Raw genomic sequence first — 15,326 nt, 5'->3', positions numbered from 1 at the left:
TAGAGGGCTACCCAGTCCCTTTCTGTACATGGTGGCTGCACTGTCTGTTCCAGGAGCAAGGCCCCCAGTGGTGCTGGCTGTTTGTCAGGAGCCCAAGGACTGCATTGAACTTGCCTATGCAGACAATCAGTGTGGCTAGTGGAGCAGGCATGTATTGGAGAGGATTTGATGTGACGCTTCCCGGGGTACCCAACGTTGCGAGGCACCTTGCTACCACCTGCCCTTAGCGTGAGGAAGCCTGCCCATAGGTCAGCTTTTCAGTTCCACTGGGCACAGGCAGCACTAGCATTATCTAGGCACTGCGGGCCCCGCTGTCGCTTTGGGGTTAGCGAGAGGCGCACTCGAGCCCTCTGAGCGTTTCCCCAGCCCTTGCTCCACTAGATACTCGCAGTATTTACAGTTTTCTGCTTCCAAAGTGCACCTCCGATCACCACTCCACGTAACACACCGATTTCTAGTGAAATCAAGTACAAATTTGTTTTAACAAAGCATGGCGATTCAAGCCAGTAGCAAGTGGAAGTATTGGAAACAAATGATTACGTATAAAATAAATCATTACATGCATTCTAGAGCGTAGACGTAATCAACTGGATATCCTTATAGTTAACAAAACATAGCTCATCCCCAAATCCTTGCAGTGTTGTACAGCCTGGCTGGTTGCGACTCCCTTTTCATGAAGCAAACACACGAACAGTTTGCCTCCTAGGTAGAGGATCCTGTGTCTCTGCATCCCCCGATATACCCTAACAATCCTTTGTCTTTAGTCACAAACAGCACAACACTCGCTCATTGGGGGGGTTTTTCTTGGATTTGCAATTGTTAGACCGGTATCCGGCTTAGTATGCAAACAGACCTCCATAGTAGGCCTACAGTATGCACGTGGCCGGACGCAGAGATAAGCAACTGTTGCCTCCTACCTGAAAAAAACCTGGCTGAAGTTTTATCACTTCCCGGTGGCCTGCCTTAACTCCAGGATTAAAAACATACTTTCTAGTGTAGATACATAACTCCTTAAATATTATCCATAAAGATCTCACATGCTGCCCGTTGGTGAACTGGTATGCATATATCTGACCCAGAGGATCCCTGTAAAAACCCTCTGCCAGTTGGTCTCAAGGATCCAATGGTCACATGCAGGTTCTCCCCCTCCAAGTTCTGACCAGAGCAAATAGGTGACACTGCACCGCCTGTATTTGAAATGAGCTCAATCTCTTGGCAGCTTTCTCTGTTGGCTACCAGCAACTAAAAGCTGCTCCAGCACAGCCATACGAGTCATCTGACCCCTCCTGGGTATGGGAGTCAAGTAGCAGCTGCAGGCCACACTCGAGTCTCCTGGTATGATCAGTGCTGCTTGGGATGGCTTTTGTGGTGTGGATACTCACCCATTAGGAAGTGGACTAAGGTCAGCTTGTCGTTTAGGCTTCCAGCTGGTTAGTAACAGCTGCTTCTCTTCCTCCTCCCCAGAGACTCAAATCACCATGATGCAGCAACGGATCGACCGCCTGACTCTTCTCAATGAGAGACAAGCTGCTGATCAGCTGGAGCCAAAGCAGCTGGAAGAGCTGCGGGAAAAGAATGAAAGGTAACTCCTCCGAAGTAGCTTCTTTCTTCTAGGGCTCCTGGTTGGTGCCCAGGGCTTGTGGGTCCTTCAGATAGGTGTTACCCATCATTTATGTAATGCGTAGGCCAAGAGTGATTAGAAAACGTTGCCTGACACCCTACTCTGCATCCTCTGCTATGGGGATTGGTCCTGCTTTGAGCAGGGGATTGGACTAGATGACCTCCTGAGGTCCCTTCCAACCGTGATGATCTGTGATAATACAGGCCCATAGAAGTACCTTAGAGGCTGCAGTCCATATTGTTGGAGTCTGTGGGCTCTCTTGTAATCTCTCTGATACCAGAGAGGATGTGGCTCTCTGCTATTGTGTATTTTTAGTGTCTCTGTTCCTTGGACTGCTCGTGAGCACCCATGCATACAGTGCTGTAATCAGACTCGCACTGGCTCTGTGGGGAGGACCTGGGTACTCGCCAAACCCCAAGACTACTGTTGTTCTCCTGTCCTGCCAGAAAACTGGTCCTCAAAGATTGTGCAGCAGCTCCCCAGCGGGTGTAAATTGGTGTTGACTTACCCCAGTTCTGGCTCTAGGGTGTGAAGCTCGGTTCCATGAACAGCACCCTCTCCCTTTGCGGGGCATGCACCATCCATCTAGGGTGACCACAGAGAGGGAGACAAGGCCCAGACTCCATGGCATGCTGCCTCATCTCTGAAGTCCTGGTAGAAGCTGCTCACTCTGCAATGGCACATTTAGGCTGAGGAAATAATGGAGAAATCTGTCTTGCTTCAGCCTGGAAAGGCTGATCCCTGCCAGGGTGTCTACCAGGTGGAATCCTGCAGCAGCCTCTAAGCTTCCCCTTCAGAGTAGATGTGATACGTTCCATGGAGGTCTGAACATAGACTTTTGCTTTGCCCTATCGCCATTCTAGACTTGGTGGCTGGCATAGTCTGGCTGTGGGGCTGGGAGACGGGAACTCCGAATCCTAAACCAGGCTGTGACCTTTTATTGTGACATTGAGGTGCCAAGAGAATACGGGATGTGCCTCGTTTCCCCATCAGCGTCCTCAGGAGGGTTAAGATGACGCTGTCTTTGAGAGCAGCTTCCCAGTTCCCCTATCAAGCTGCTCTTCTGCTAGGCAGACAGTGTAATGCCATCTCCTCTCCCACAGCTTGATTCTGCGTTTGCATGAGGCCCTAAAGCAGTGTCAGGACCTGAAGACTGAAAAAGGCCAGATGGACCGAAAAATCAACCAGCTGTCTGAGGAGAATGGGGACCTCTCATTCAAGGTAGGGGGCACCCCTTCTTCTCCCCGGTAATGGTACAAACCATTGCAGTCAGAGCATGAGAATATTAAAGGAACTGGCGCATGAAATTGCAAGCCCATTAGCGAGAATTTTTAATGAATCAGTAAACTCAGGGGTTGTACCGTACGACTGGAGAATTGTTAACATAGTTACTATCTTTAAGAAAGGGAAAAAAAGTGATCCGAGTAACTATAGGCCTGTTAGTTTGACGTCTGTAGTATGTAAAGTCTTGGAAAAAATTTTGACGGAGGAAGTAGTTAAGGACATTGAGGTAATTGGGGCAAATTACAACATGGTTTTACGAAAGGTAGATCGTGCCAAACCAACCTGATCTCCTTCTTTGAGAAGGTGACAGATTATTTAGACAAAGGGAATGCAGTAGACCTAATTTACCTCGATTTCAGTAAGGCATTTGACACGGTTCCACATGGGGAATTATTAGTTAAATTGAAAAAGATGGGGATCAATATGAAAATTGAAAGGTGGATAAGGAACTGGTTAAAGGGGAGACTACAATGGGTAGTGCTGAAGGGTGAACTGTCAGGCTGGAAGGAGGTTACTAGTGGAGTTCCTCAAGGATCAGTTTTGGGACCAATCTTATTTAACCTTGGCACAAAAAGCGGGAAAGTGCTAATAAAGTTTGCGGATGACACACAGCTGGGGGGTATTGCTAACACAGAGAAGGACCGGGATATCGTACAGGAAGATCTGGATGACCTTGTAAACTGGAGTAATAGTCATCGGATGAAATTTAATAGTGAAAAGTGCAAGGTCATGCATTTAGAGATTAATAATAAGAATTTTAGATATACATTGGGGACGCATCAGCTGGAAGCAACAAAGGAGGAGAAGGACCTTGGAGTATTGGTTGATCACAGGATGACTATGAGCCGTCAATGTGATATGGCCATTAAAAAAGCTAATGCGGTTTTAGGATGCATCGGGCGAGGTATTTCCAGCAAAGATAAGGAGGTGTTAGTACCGTTTTATATAAGGCACTGGTGAGACCTCACCTGGAATACTATGTGCAGTTCTGGTCTCCCATGTTTAAGAAGGATGAATTCAAACTGGAACAGGTTCGGAGACTGGCTACTAGGATGATCTGAGGAATGGAAAACCTGTCATGTGAAAGGAGACTCGGAGAGCTTGGCTTGTTTAGTGTAGCCAAAAGAAGGCTGAGGAGGGATATGCTTGCTCTTTATAAATATATCAGAGGGATTAATATTAGGGAGGGAGAGGAATTATTTAAGCTTAGTACCAATGTAGACACAAGAGCAAATGGGTATAAACTGGACGCTAGGAAGTTTAGACTTGAAATTAGATGAAGGTTTCTAACCATTAGAGGAGTGAAGTTCTGGAACAGCCTTCCAAGGGGAGTAGTGGGGGCAAAAAACACATATCTGGCTTTAAGTCTAAGCTTGATAACTTTATGGAAGGGATGGTATGATGAGATAGCTTAGTTTTGGCAATTGATCTTTGATTATCAGCAGATAAGTATGCCAAGTGGTCGGCAATGGGATGTTGGATGGGATCTGAGTTACTGCAGAGAATTCTTTCCTGCCGGCTGGTGAGTCTTGCCCACATGCTCAGGGTTTAGCTGATCGCCATATTTGGGGTCTGGAAGGAATTTTCCTCCGGGGCAGATTGGCAGAGGCCCTGGAGGTTTTTCGCCTTCCTCTGCAGCGTGGGGCACCGGTCACTTGCTGGTGGATTCTCTGCAACTTGAGGTCTTCAAACCACAATTTGAAGACTTCAATAACTCGGACATAGATTAGAGATTTGTTATAGAAGTGGATGGGTAGGGTTCTGTGGTCTGCTTTGTGCAGGAGGTCAGACTAGATGATCACATTGGTCCCTTCTGACCTTAAAGTCTGAGTCTATGAGGTAGCATCAGCAACAGCTTTGCACCCGTACTGTAGCTGCATTTATAATGGCTAGTTTTATACCTGGCCTAACCTTGCTCTGACAGTGATGTCTGTTTGAGAGTAAATTTGCCGTACTTCATTTGAATCTGCGAATACTGGATGCTTTGCTGTTCAGCTTCTTTTTATAAAAGGTTCCTATGAGTAAGTAAGGGTTGGCAGCGTAGGTTGCATTCAGCTGACCCCTCCGTAATGATGCATTCGGGGAAGAGAGAGGGCCGGGTGTTGTGATGAGATGGGAGGAAGAAGGGTCTGGTGATGGTAAAGCCTTGGACTGGGATTCAAATAGAAGGGAGCATAAACACTGCTAAATTAAGTGCAAGAGTATAATAAGAAAAGCCAAAGAGGAGTTTGAAGAATGGCAGGCCAAAAACTCCAAAGTTGATGATAAAATGTTTTTTAAGTACATCAGAAGCAGGAAGCCTGCTAAACAACCAGTGAGGCCCCTTGATGATCAAGATACAAAAGGAGCGCTTAAAGACGATAAAGTCATTGCAGAGAAACTAGATGGATTCTTTGCTTCAGTCTTCATGGCTGCGGATGTTAGGGAGATTCCCAACCTTGAGCCGGCTTTTGTAGGTGACAAATCTAAGGAACTGTCACAGATTGAAGTGTATCTAGAGGAGGTTTTGGAATTAATTGATTAAACTCAACATTAACAAGTCACCGGGGCCAGATGGCATTCACCCAAGAGTTCTGAAAGAACTCAAATATGAAGTTGCGGAACTATTAACTAAGGTTTGTAACCTGTCCTTTAAATCGGCTTCGGTACCCAATGACTGGAAGTTAGCTAATGTAATGCCAATATTTAAAAAGGGCTGTAGAGATGATCCCGGCAATTACAGACTGGTAAGTCTAACGTCAGTACCGGGCAAATTAGTCAAAACAATAGTTAAGAACAAAATTGTCAGACACACAGAAAAACATAAACTGTTGAGCAATAGTCATCATGGTTTCTGTAAAGGGAAATCGTGTCTTACTAATCTATTACAGTTCTTTGAAGGGGTCAACAAACATGTGGACAAGGGGGAATCCAGTGGACATAGTGTACTTAAATTTCCAGAAAGCCTTTGACAAGGTCCCCCACCGAAGGCTCTTACATAAATTAAGCTGTCATGGGATAAAAGGAAGGTCCTTTCATGGACTGAGAACTGGTTAAAAGACAGGGAACAAAGGTAGGAATTAATGGTGTATTCTCAGAATGGAGAGGGGTAACTAGTGGTGTTCCCCAGGGGTCAGTCCTAGAACAAATCCTATTCAATTTATTCATAAATGATATGAAGAAAGGAGTAAACAGTGAGGTGGCAAAGTTTGCAGATGATACAAAACTGCTCGAGATAGTTAAGACCAAAGCAGATTGTGACAAACTTCAAAAAGATCTTACAAAATGAAGTGATTGGGCAACAAATTGGCAAATTAAATTTAATGTGGATAAATGTAAAGTAATGCACCTTGGAAAAAATAGCCCCAACTATACATACAATATGGTGGGGGCTAATTTAGCTACAGCAAATCAGGAGAAAGATCTAGCGTCATCATGGATAGTTCTCTGAAGATGTCCACGCAGTATGCAGAGGTGGTCAAAAAAGCAAACAGGATGTTAGGAATCCATGAAAAAGGGGATAGAGAATAAGACGGAGAATATATTATTGCCCTTATATAAATCCATGGTACACCAACATCTTGAATACTGTGTGCAGATGTGGTCTTCTCCACCTCAAAAAAGATATACTGGCATTAGAAAAGGTTCAGAAAAGGGCATCTAAAATGATTAGGGGTTTGGAGAGGGTCCCATATGAGGAGAGATTAGAGGTTAGGATGCTTCAGCTTGGAAAAGAGGAGACTAAGGGGGGATATGATAGAGGTATATAAAATCATGAGTGATGTGGAGAAAGTGGATAAGGAAGTTATTTACTTATTCCCATAATGCAAGAACTAGGGGTCACTAAATGAAATTAATAGGCAGCAGCTTTAAAACAAATAAAAGGAAGTTCTTCACACAGTCAACTTGTGGAACTCCTTGCCTGAGGAGGTTGTGAAGGCTAGGACTATAACAGCATTTAAAAGGGAACTGGATAAATTCATGGTGGTTAAGTCCATTAATGGCTATTAGCCAGGATGGGTAAGGAATGGTGTCCCTAGCCTCTGTTTGTCAGAGAGTGGAGATGGATGGCAGGAGGAAGATCACTTGATCATTACCTGCTAGGTTCACTCCCTCTGGGGCACCTGGCATTGGCCACTGTTGGCAGACAGGATACTGGGCTAGATAGACCTTTTGGTCTGACCTGGTACGGCTGTTCTTATGTAAGAGAATTACCAGCTCTGCCGCCCGCTTCCCGAGTGACTTAAACTATCCTGCACCTCCATTCCTGGTCTTTAAACTGTGGCTAATACTGATCTCGTTATGCTTATTTTTTGTTTTTATTTAGATAATTCCCTGTCTTTTATTTTAACTTCCTTTGGGGTATTTTTGAGAATGTCTAACTGGCCTTGGACCCCAGGGGCCAGTATTTATTATTTATTAGTTTTTTGTTCAGATACACTGAGTTTCTCATGCCGTGCGCCGTTCCCCTCCTGACAGCTAGCCAAGCGAAGAAATGCCTCATTGCATGCTTCCCACAATATCCAGATTGCAGCCAAGTCTCTTTATCGGGGCTGATGGCCTGTAGACCAACAGATATTTTGCCAATCTATCTTCCAAATCAGCTCCAGTATGAACATTGGGTAATGCTTGTTCAGTCCATGGACTACGCCCAAACTTTTGCGAAATTGTCTTAAAAGGAGTCATTTCCTGTATGAATGGCAATTTTTTCGGCTCTTTTTTTAGCTTTGTTTCACCTAAACATATTCCTTTATGAATTTCTTTTACCTTTACTTTCTTGTGCCTACGCTCATGCTGGGACTTACAAAACACAAAAGTCTATACCCACTAAAAACAAAGAGCAGGATGGGGAAACTAAGCCCTACCTTTTGGGCTCGATACTGCTACGACCCAGGGTATATTCACCTATGCAATTTTCCCCCACAGACGAGTAGGAACGAGGACTCTAATTATGGCCTGGCATCTCTACAGTCGGGGGTGTATATACCGAGACCATTTGTGTATATTTTATTCGTGTAGTTTTCCTCGACAGATAGGTTGGAGTGAGGATTCTAATCCTACCCCTATTGCCCAGCATGTCTACGACTGGAGGTATGCACACCTCAGTGATGGATCACTTTATACGTATGGTATACCTTCTAGCAATCACAGTGTATGTCTTCCCCCTTTTGCAATTCTCCATCAATGTTATGCTTATAAGAAGCACACGAGATCTTTTTCAGGGGAAAAGGTAATACACCGTGTTTTATTGAAAATACAACAATTAGCATATGCATTCAATGACATCACACACACACACACACACACACACACACACACACACACACACACACACACACACACACACACACACACACACACACAGTCCCGCCAGTCAATGTTATAGTTACCAGTCCAGAGTCCGGCTCAGTCTCTTGCCCAGCTAGCTTCATCACAGAGACAGGGGAGCTGGGTTCCATCGGTTGTGACACGATGCTCTGGGGAAGTCTTGGCAGCACGAACCCAAAGTTGCATGGCAGGGCACCCTGTTTATATAGTGAGTTTTCCATCATTGGGACGAATGAGTTTTGCACCGTCATGCCGTAAGCCATTGTTGTTTGATGAGTGCTCGTTTTCTTAAATTGTCCTTCTCATTCTTGATCGTGTTCTTTTATTAAGTTCCTCAGGGAGTTACCCCAGGCTGGTTTTGACCACAGCTATCCTGTCCCCATTGATAAGTACCCGTCTCCTTTTTAGAGTCGTCAATCTGTCCTCCTCTGACATTTCAATAGGGGCGTGTTGCAGCCTCTTGGCGCCCTTGTGTCTGTCTCCGGTTCCTTCCTAGACTATCTGGTTCAGCGATGGCCTTCACACTTATTTTTTAACACACACATTCCTCACTCTCACACACACCAGAATTTTTGAACGGGAACATCGAGTTGCAATGCAAAAAGAAAACAATCACAGCATTCTTTTACTTATTTCAGAATGCTAAACCTACAACAAAATGGTGACCCTCAGAGGTCTGTTACTGCCTTGAAATCAGTCCAGACACAAATGATACATCTCTACCAATGGCCCCTTAGGCCATTCCTTTCCCCTGTTTAAAAAGGATGGCTGGCAGGATATGATCAAATCATACCTCAATACATTTAATACATGCTATGTTATCTCATTATTTTTTATTTTTCATTCTAAATTACACAAAATACAAATATAAAATCATACTACTACAATCGCTCTCCTGAAGGGAATGAGAGAATAGACGAGTGTGTGCAAGGCTGCTGGATACAGCAGTGCCGGGGGGCATACAGACAATGGGAAATAATCCCCTGTATGGCTCTTGTGTAAAGGAAAGCTGAGCTGAACACCTGCTCTGCGTGCACTTGATAACCAGGCGGTGTTTGGGCATCTTTCATTTTGGTCCAGCTGCGGGAGTTCGCCAGCCACTTGATGCAGCTGCAAGAGGCTTTGAACGAGCTCTCCGAGGAACACAATGCGGCACTGATGGAGTCGGGGGAGAAACAAGCCCGCCTGGAGACCGAGCTCCACACCACCCTAAACGAGAAGGTAGGGAATGTTATGGGGTACACCCGACGGAACCAGGCAAGTCCTCTACATTAGGAGTCCTACGGGGTGGGTGATAGGGACCCAGCATGCCGAACTTGATTATGAAGCTTGTGTCCTCTGGGCTAAGGAATAGTGTGGAGGCAGCTTGTCTCTGAGGGAGAAGTGCCTTGCATGGATCAGCAGTAATACCAGCACGCAGTTGTGCGTAGCGTTAGCTAGGCGTCCTTTCTGTCCTGCTGAGAAAAGATGTCAGCCATGCAGAGCATGAAGGGAGATGGGGGCCTGGAATCCCGGCAGTAGGAAGAGGAGACTTGGAGCGCCAGACAAGGATGCAGGGTGCATTATCAGCTCGGGTGAGGCGCTAGCTGCTGCAGGTGGAGACCAGAGAAGCACCAAAAACGATCAGAGCTTGAGAAAACCCGACTTATTAGGAAAGGTTAAAAAAACTGGTCTTGAGAAAACTAAACTGAGGAGGGACCTGACAAGTCTTGGTATATTACGGGCTGGTATAAAGAGGACAGTGATCAATTGTTCTGCCTGTCCACTGAAGGTAGGACAAGGCTTGATCTGCAGCAAGGGAGAGTTAGGTTAGAGCTTAGGAAAATCTTCCTAACTCTCAGGGGAGTTCAATTCTGCAACAGGCATCCAAGGGAGGTTGTGGAATCTCCATCACTGGAGGTTTGTAAGAACAGGTTAGGCAGACACCTGCCAGGGATGTTCCAGGTTTACCTGATCCTGCCTCTGGACAGGGGGGTAGACTGTATCACCATCTCAAGGTCCCTTCCAGCCCCACTTTTCTATGATAGTTTATTCCCCTCCCACTTTTGCTTTTTTCCTCACTCTCGTGTCTTGTTCCCCAGAAATGCTTGGAAGAGAAGATGGAGATTCTGCAGGGGAAGATCTCTCTGCTGGAAGACCAGCTGACAAGGCTGGGGGAGAGTGCCGCGCAGGAGAAAGGAGAGGTTATGGGAGATATCCTGAAGGTATGGCTTCTTGCACAAGTCAAAGAAGGAACTACAGTGGAAGCAAGTGCAGAGGACTTCAGAAAAATGCCCTGATCTATTGAGGAAAGCTGAGCATAGGAAGTCCTACCTAAATCTGTGTGTACATAGAGATTCGTAACCAGCCCCTTGTTGAAGTGGTGTCTGTAGCCAGCCTGCTAGCACAGCAGCAAGAAACTAAAGAGATGAACGCTTGCATGCCGAGGAGAACCCCAGTCCCTTTGAGATGGATTCTCCATTTCCCAGCTCAAAAGTAACTGACAGCTCTTCCGACTTACCAAGCAGTACTGGCAGGGACATCTTTCTCCTGGCTAGGCAGGGGGTGCGGTAGAAGGGTGAGGCACCCCTGGTTATGGAGGGAGGCTGAAACAAAGATGGCAAAGCTACAGTTCTTTCCTGCTGCCGGGCATGGTGAGGGTGAGAGATTCCCAAGCACGGTCCCTTTCTGCATAGTACGTATTTCAGAGGGTGGCCGTTGATGTGCTCGCTGGCTGCTGTGGTCTTCTGTTGCCCTATAGTGGCGGTGCTGGAAGAGGTCAGCTGAGTAAAGGTAGGTTTTGCTCTGGACCATGGCAATGGTGGGAGAACTAAAAAACACACAGGAGCCAGGTAGAGTTAACGAGCGTTGGGTTTGCCATGAATGTGCTGCAGTTCGGGGGGTGGAAGAGCTAGCAGCTCTCTGGGGCAGAAGTGTCTAGATCTTCTGAACTGTTGTGGAAAATCACTGATGAGTGTTTCCTTTCTCTCATCAGCTTGAAGAGTTAAAGCATGAAGTGGCCAGCCTCTCTGCTAAAGGGATAGAGCTCCAAGCCACAATCCGTCAGCTGGAAGAAGAGAAGGGCCTCCGGGAGGCAGATCTTCAGTCTGAACGGAGCCGCTTTGAAGAGGAGAAACTTCAGCTCACAGGCCTGATCGCCAACCTTCAGGGCTCAGTCTCTGAGCTCCACTTGGCTAAAGAGAAGCTGGAGCAGGACTCCAGAGCGCAGGAGGAGCGCTTAACCGCCCAGGTAAACACACTCACCACAGAGATTGCTAAGCTAAACGGCTTCCTCCTCCAGAGGGACCAGGAGCTGGTGACTCTTCACCAGCAGATGGAGGAGGAGAGGAATCAGAAGGGACAGCTGGTCGAAGATCTCCAGAAGCAAGAGCAATCCTGCAGGGAGACCATTCAAGGACTCAGCCTCCAGGTAGACCAGCTCAGTGACACCCTGAAGCACAGTGAGGAGAAGCTGGTGCAGTTCACCCAGCAGATGGAAGCTACAAGCGAAGGGGAAGCCAGACACCTGGCATCCTTGAGAGAAGAGCATGAGAAGGCCATGCAGGAAAGGGAGTCTGCCCTGCGGCAGCTACAGGAATTCCAACAGGAACAGGAAGCAGAGCTGGCAGCCCTGACTGCTCAGCTGCAAACTCTGGAGAAAGCCAGAGATGCCAGCCAGGCCTCTGCCTTAGAGATACAGAGGGAAAAAGCTGAATTAAGCCAGAGAGTCCAAGAGCTGGACACCAGAGTCCTTGAACTCACTGCCCAGTGCTCCCAGAGCGAGGCTCAAGCAGCAGCTGCTGAGTCACTGAGAGCCCAGCTCCGAGAACTAGAGAACAAGCTGAAAGAAGGCCAGCAGAAACTCTCAGACAAGGAGAGGCTGGCCAAGGAAAACGCCCAGCTCCAAGAGCGGCTTCTGGCCATGGAAGAGTCCGTCCGGAACACAGAAGGGATCTTGGAGGATGAGAAGAGGAGAGCTTCGGAGACCCTTGAAGGGAATCTTAAAAGGATAACTGAGCTGGAGTCCCGAATGCAGCAGCTGGCAGAGCACCGAGATCAGGCTATGCAGGAGGTGGGCGAGGAGCAGGCTAAGAGACAAGCTCTCACGCTGCAGGTGCAGCAGCTGGGAGACGAATACAGGGCAAAGACAGAGAGCCTGCAACGCCAGCTGGCAGAAATGTCCTCAGCCGCTAAAGGGGGCAATGGAGAGCGTGAGAGGCTGGAGAAGACCATAAAAGCTCTGAGTGGAGACCACAAACAGGCCTGCCAGCAGCTCCAGGCGGCTCAAGGCAAAGTGGCAGAGCTGGAGGCACAGATGAAGTGCCTGACCACAGAGCAAGAAGAGAGGCTGGCGCTGCTTCAGACTGACCTCTCCAAAGCCGTCGCACGAGTCAAGGAGAAGGAGAGCGTGGCACTAAAACTCAGGGACGATCTCGCCTCTCTGCAGGAGAAAACAGTGGCGTCCCAGCAGGAAGCAGCCCAGCGCATAGCTCGGCTGGAGATGGATGCACGGAAGGCAGCTGAGACACTCAAGGTTGTCACCAAGGAGTTGTCCAATGAAAGACTCAAGACGACAGAGCTTGAAGCGACAGTGAAGCGTGTTGGAGAACAGAAGCGTGAGGAGCTAACAGCTACGGAGACTGACCTCTCCAGAGCAGCGTTGGTCCTGAAGGAGAGAGAACTAGAAGTGGAGAAACTGTCCGATGAGGTTAAGATGCTAAACGCCAGGCTGGAAGAAACGCTGCAGAAGCAGAAACAGGAGCTAGCTCTTCGAGACACAGAGATGAAGCATCTGACAGGGGAGATGGAGCAAGTCAAGGCAGACCTTGCAGCAGAGAAAGCCAGCAAGGCAGAGCTGGAAGTCCAGCTGCAGAACTCCATCAATGAGCAAAGGGCCGAGCGTTCTGCTCACCAGCAGGAGCTGGCCAGGTCCCTGGAGTTGATTGAGGAGAAGGAAGGGGAGCTGGACGAGCTCCGTCTGAAAAACGTCTCCCGTAATGAGGAGCTGAGAGACCTGCAGAAGACTGTTGTCAAGCTGAAAGGGGAGCTTGCCTCCGTGGAGGCACTGAAGGAGCGGGCGGCCAAGATGGAAAATGAGCTGCAGGGCTTCCTGGAGGTTGCCAGGACCCGAGAAGCTGAGATTGACAGCATCAAGTCCGTTGTGTACTCCAAGGAGGTGTCTCTCAAAAGCTTGGAGGAGAAGATCCGGCACACAGAGCAGGAATACAGCTCCAGCCAAGACCTCTACCAGGAGAAGCTGAAGGAAAGCGAGATGCTCCACTCTGAAATGGAGAAACTGGAGCAGAAGTGCAGGGAGCAGCGAGACACCATTGCTAGCCTAGAGAAAGCAGCAGCTCAAACTAAAGCGGACACTTCGGAGCATCAGGAAGCCCAGCTGGAGACCCTGAGGAGAGAGGTGACGCAGCAGAAGCAGAAAGTGTTGGAGCTGGAGAAACTCCTGGAAGCCTCTAGGTCAGCACAGGCTGGGCAAGATGGCACCATAGAGATGCTGAAGAAAGAGCTCTTGGATAAGGGGAAAGAGCTGGCCCAGAGTAAAGACTCCATCGCTGCAGCAGAGAAGGAGCTGGCTTCTCTACGCTCCTCCGTTCAAGAGAAGGGCACATCGGAGGACAGCTGGAAGGAACAAATTTCCCAGTGCTGTCAAGAAGTGGAGAGGAAAAACAGCCTGATTGGCAGCCTGGAGCAGGAAGTGTCCATCCTCCACCGGCAGCTCTTGGAGAAGGAGGGAGAGAGCAAGGAGCTGAAGCGCCTGATCATGGCGGAATCGGAGAAGAGCAAGAAGCTGGAGGAGAGGCTGCGGATGCTCCAGACTGAGACGGCCACTGCCGCTTCTCGAGCAGCAGAGAGATGCGCTCGGATGAAGGCCGAAGTGCAGGCCTACCAGGAGGAGACCGAGAAGCAGAGGATGTCCATAGAGGCCCTGAAGAGGGAACTGAGCTCCCAAGGCGAGTGCCAGGAGGAGCTCCGCCAGGAGGTGAAGGCCTGGCAGGAGAAGTGCTTCCAGAAGGAGCAGCTCTTGTCCCCTCTGCAGCTAGAGCTCACAAATGCCCAAGCCTTGGTCGGGGAGCTGATGCCAATGAAACGCCTCTACCAGCAGCAACAGACTGAGCAGTCCTCCCTGGAAAGCAAACACCGTGAAGAGCTGGAGAAGAGGGAGAAAGCAGCCAGTGCTTTGGAGGCAGAGCTTGCCAGAGCCAAGCTGGAGCTGGCAGAGCTCCTCTCTCTAAAGGGGAGGTTCTCTGAACAAGACCGCGCCGTGCAGCGGCTGCAGGGGGAAAACGCCAGCTACGCAGAGCGGCTCGCCGTGCTCCAGCGGGCCAACACCCAGCTGATGGAGGAGAACCACGTGCTCAGGGAGAAGTCCAGCCAAGGGCAGCGGATGTTTGATGCCGAGCTCAGCCAGATAAAGGAGAAGCACTGCCAGGAAATGGAGGCCCTCAAGCTGGAGTCTGAGAAACTGGTGGCTGGGAGCCAGCGAGAGGCTGAAGACGCTGTGAAGAAGCTGGAGGCCATGACCAATAAGTACGAAAACGCCAAGGTCAGGGTCCTTGAGGAGAGGCAAAAGTTCCATGAGGAGAGGCAGAAGCTGACGACTCAGGTAGGGCACCCGCTACGCGTTCTGCTTGGCTTGGGCTTGCCCGGACCGAAGGCAGGAAGGGAGAAGGCTAGTGACCTGAGAAGGGAAGGGCAAGTCCTGACTCGCCTACTGGGACTCCAGCGGTTTGGACGTGAAGCTGCCCTGGGTAGGATTCTCAGAGTGCTTTGGGGTCTGCTGTTAAAGGCCAACTGTACCCCGCGCCTCCCAGCTAAGCGCTACCCGAGGGTGTCAGGGCTGCCAGTTGGGAGTGGAGAAGGGAAGCAAGTTTCTCCAGACCTGCAGTGAACGGTGCCGGCCCCCCCGAACAGCCCACTGACACCTCCTGGGCAAGTCCTATGAGAGGTGGTTGAGCTGGCTGGCTAATTCCGCTACATGGCCAGCTTGGCTGGTGACGCTGGCCTGGAAAGCAGCATCTCTGCTCCCGAGAGTTAATCTGTCCCTGCTGCTGGTCAGCTCTGCTGTGCAATCACTCCAAGTGCTGGGCCATTGGCACAGCAAAACAGTCACTAAGATCGC

General features: G+C 48.8%; 1 protein-coding gene across 6 annotated transcripts in view; it reads left to right on the top strand.

Annotated features, from left to right (window-relative positions):
- The window catches only part of NUMA1 (nuclear mitotic apparatus protein 1), a 72,726-nt gene that overhangs the window by 43,188 nt on the left and 14,212 nt on the right, over positions 1-15,326 (top strand). For all 6 annotated transcript variants that reach the window (XM_030556250.1, XM_030556260.1, XM_030556226.1 and 3 more), the window contains 5 exons: positions 1,465-1,582; positions 2,725-2,842; positions 9,293-9,433; positions 10,294-10,416; positions 11,187-14,810. In XM_030556250.1, the coding sequence (XP_030412110.1) occupies positions 1,465-1,582; positions 2,725-2,842; positions 9,293-9,433; positions 10,294-10,416; positions 11,187-14,810 (4,124 nt within the window). The remainder of the gene's footprint in view (positions 1-1,464; positions 1,583-2,724; positions 2,843-9,292; positions 9,434-10,293; positions 10,417-11,186; positions 14,811-15,326) is intronic.

Source organism: Gopherus evgoodei, chromosome 1 (genome assembly GCF_007399415.2).
Source record: "Gopherus evgoodei ecotype Sinaloan lineage chromosome 1, rGopEvg1_v1.p, whole genome shotgun sequence".
Lineage (NCBI taxonomy): Eukaryota > Metazoa > Chordata > Testudines > Testudinidae > Gopherus > Gopherus evgoodei.
Note: the sequence above shows the minus strand (reverse complement) of the source record. Positions and strands in the feature narration are given on the sequence as shown.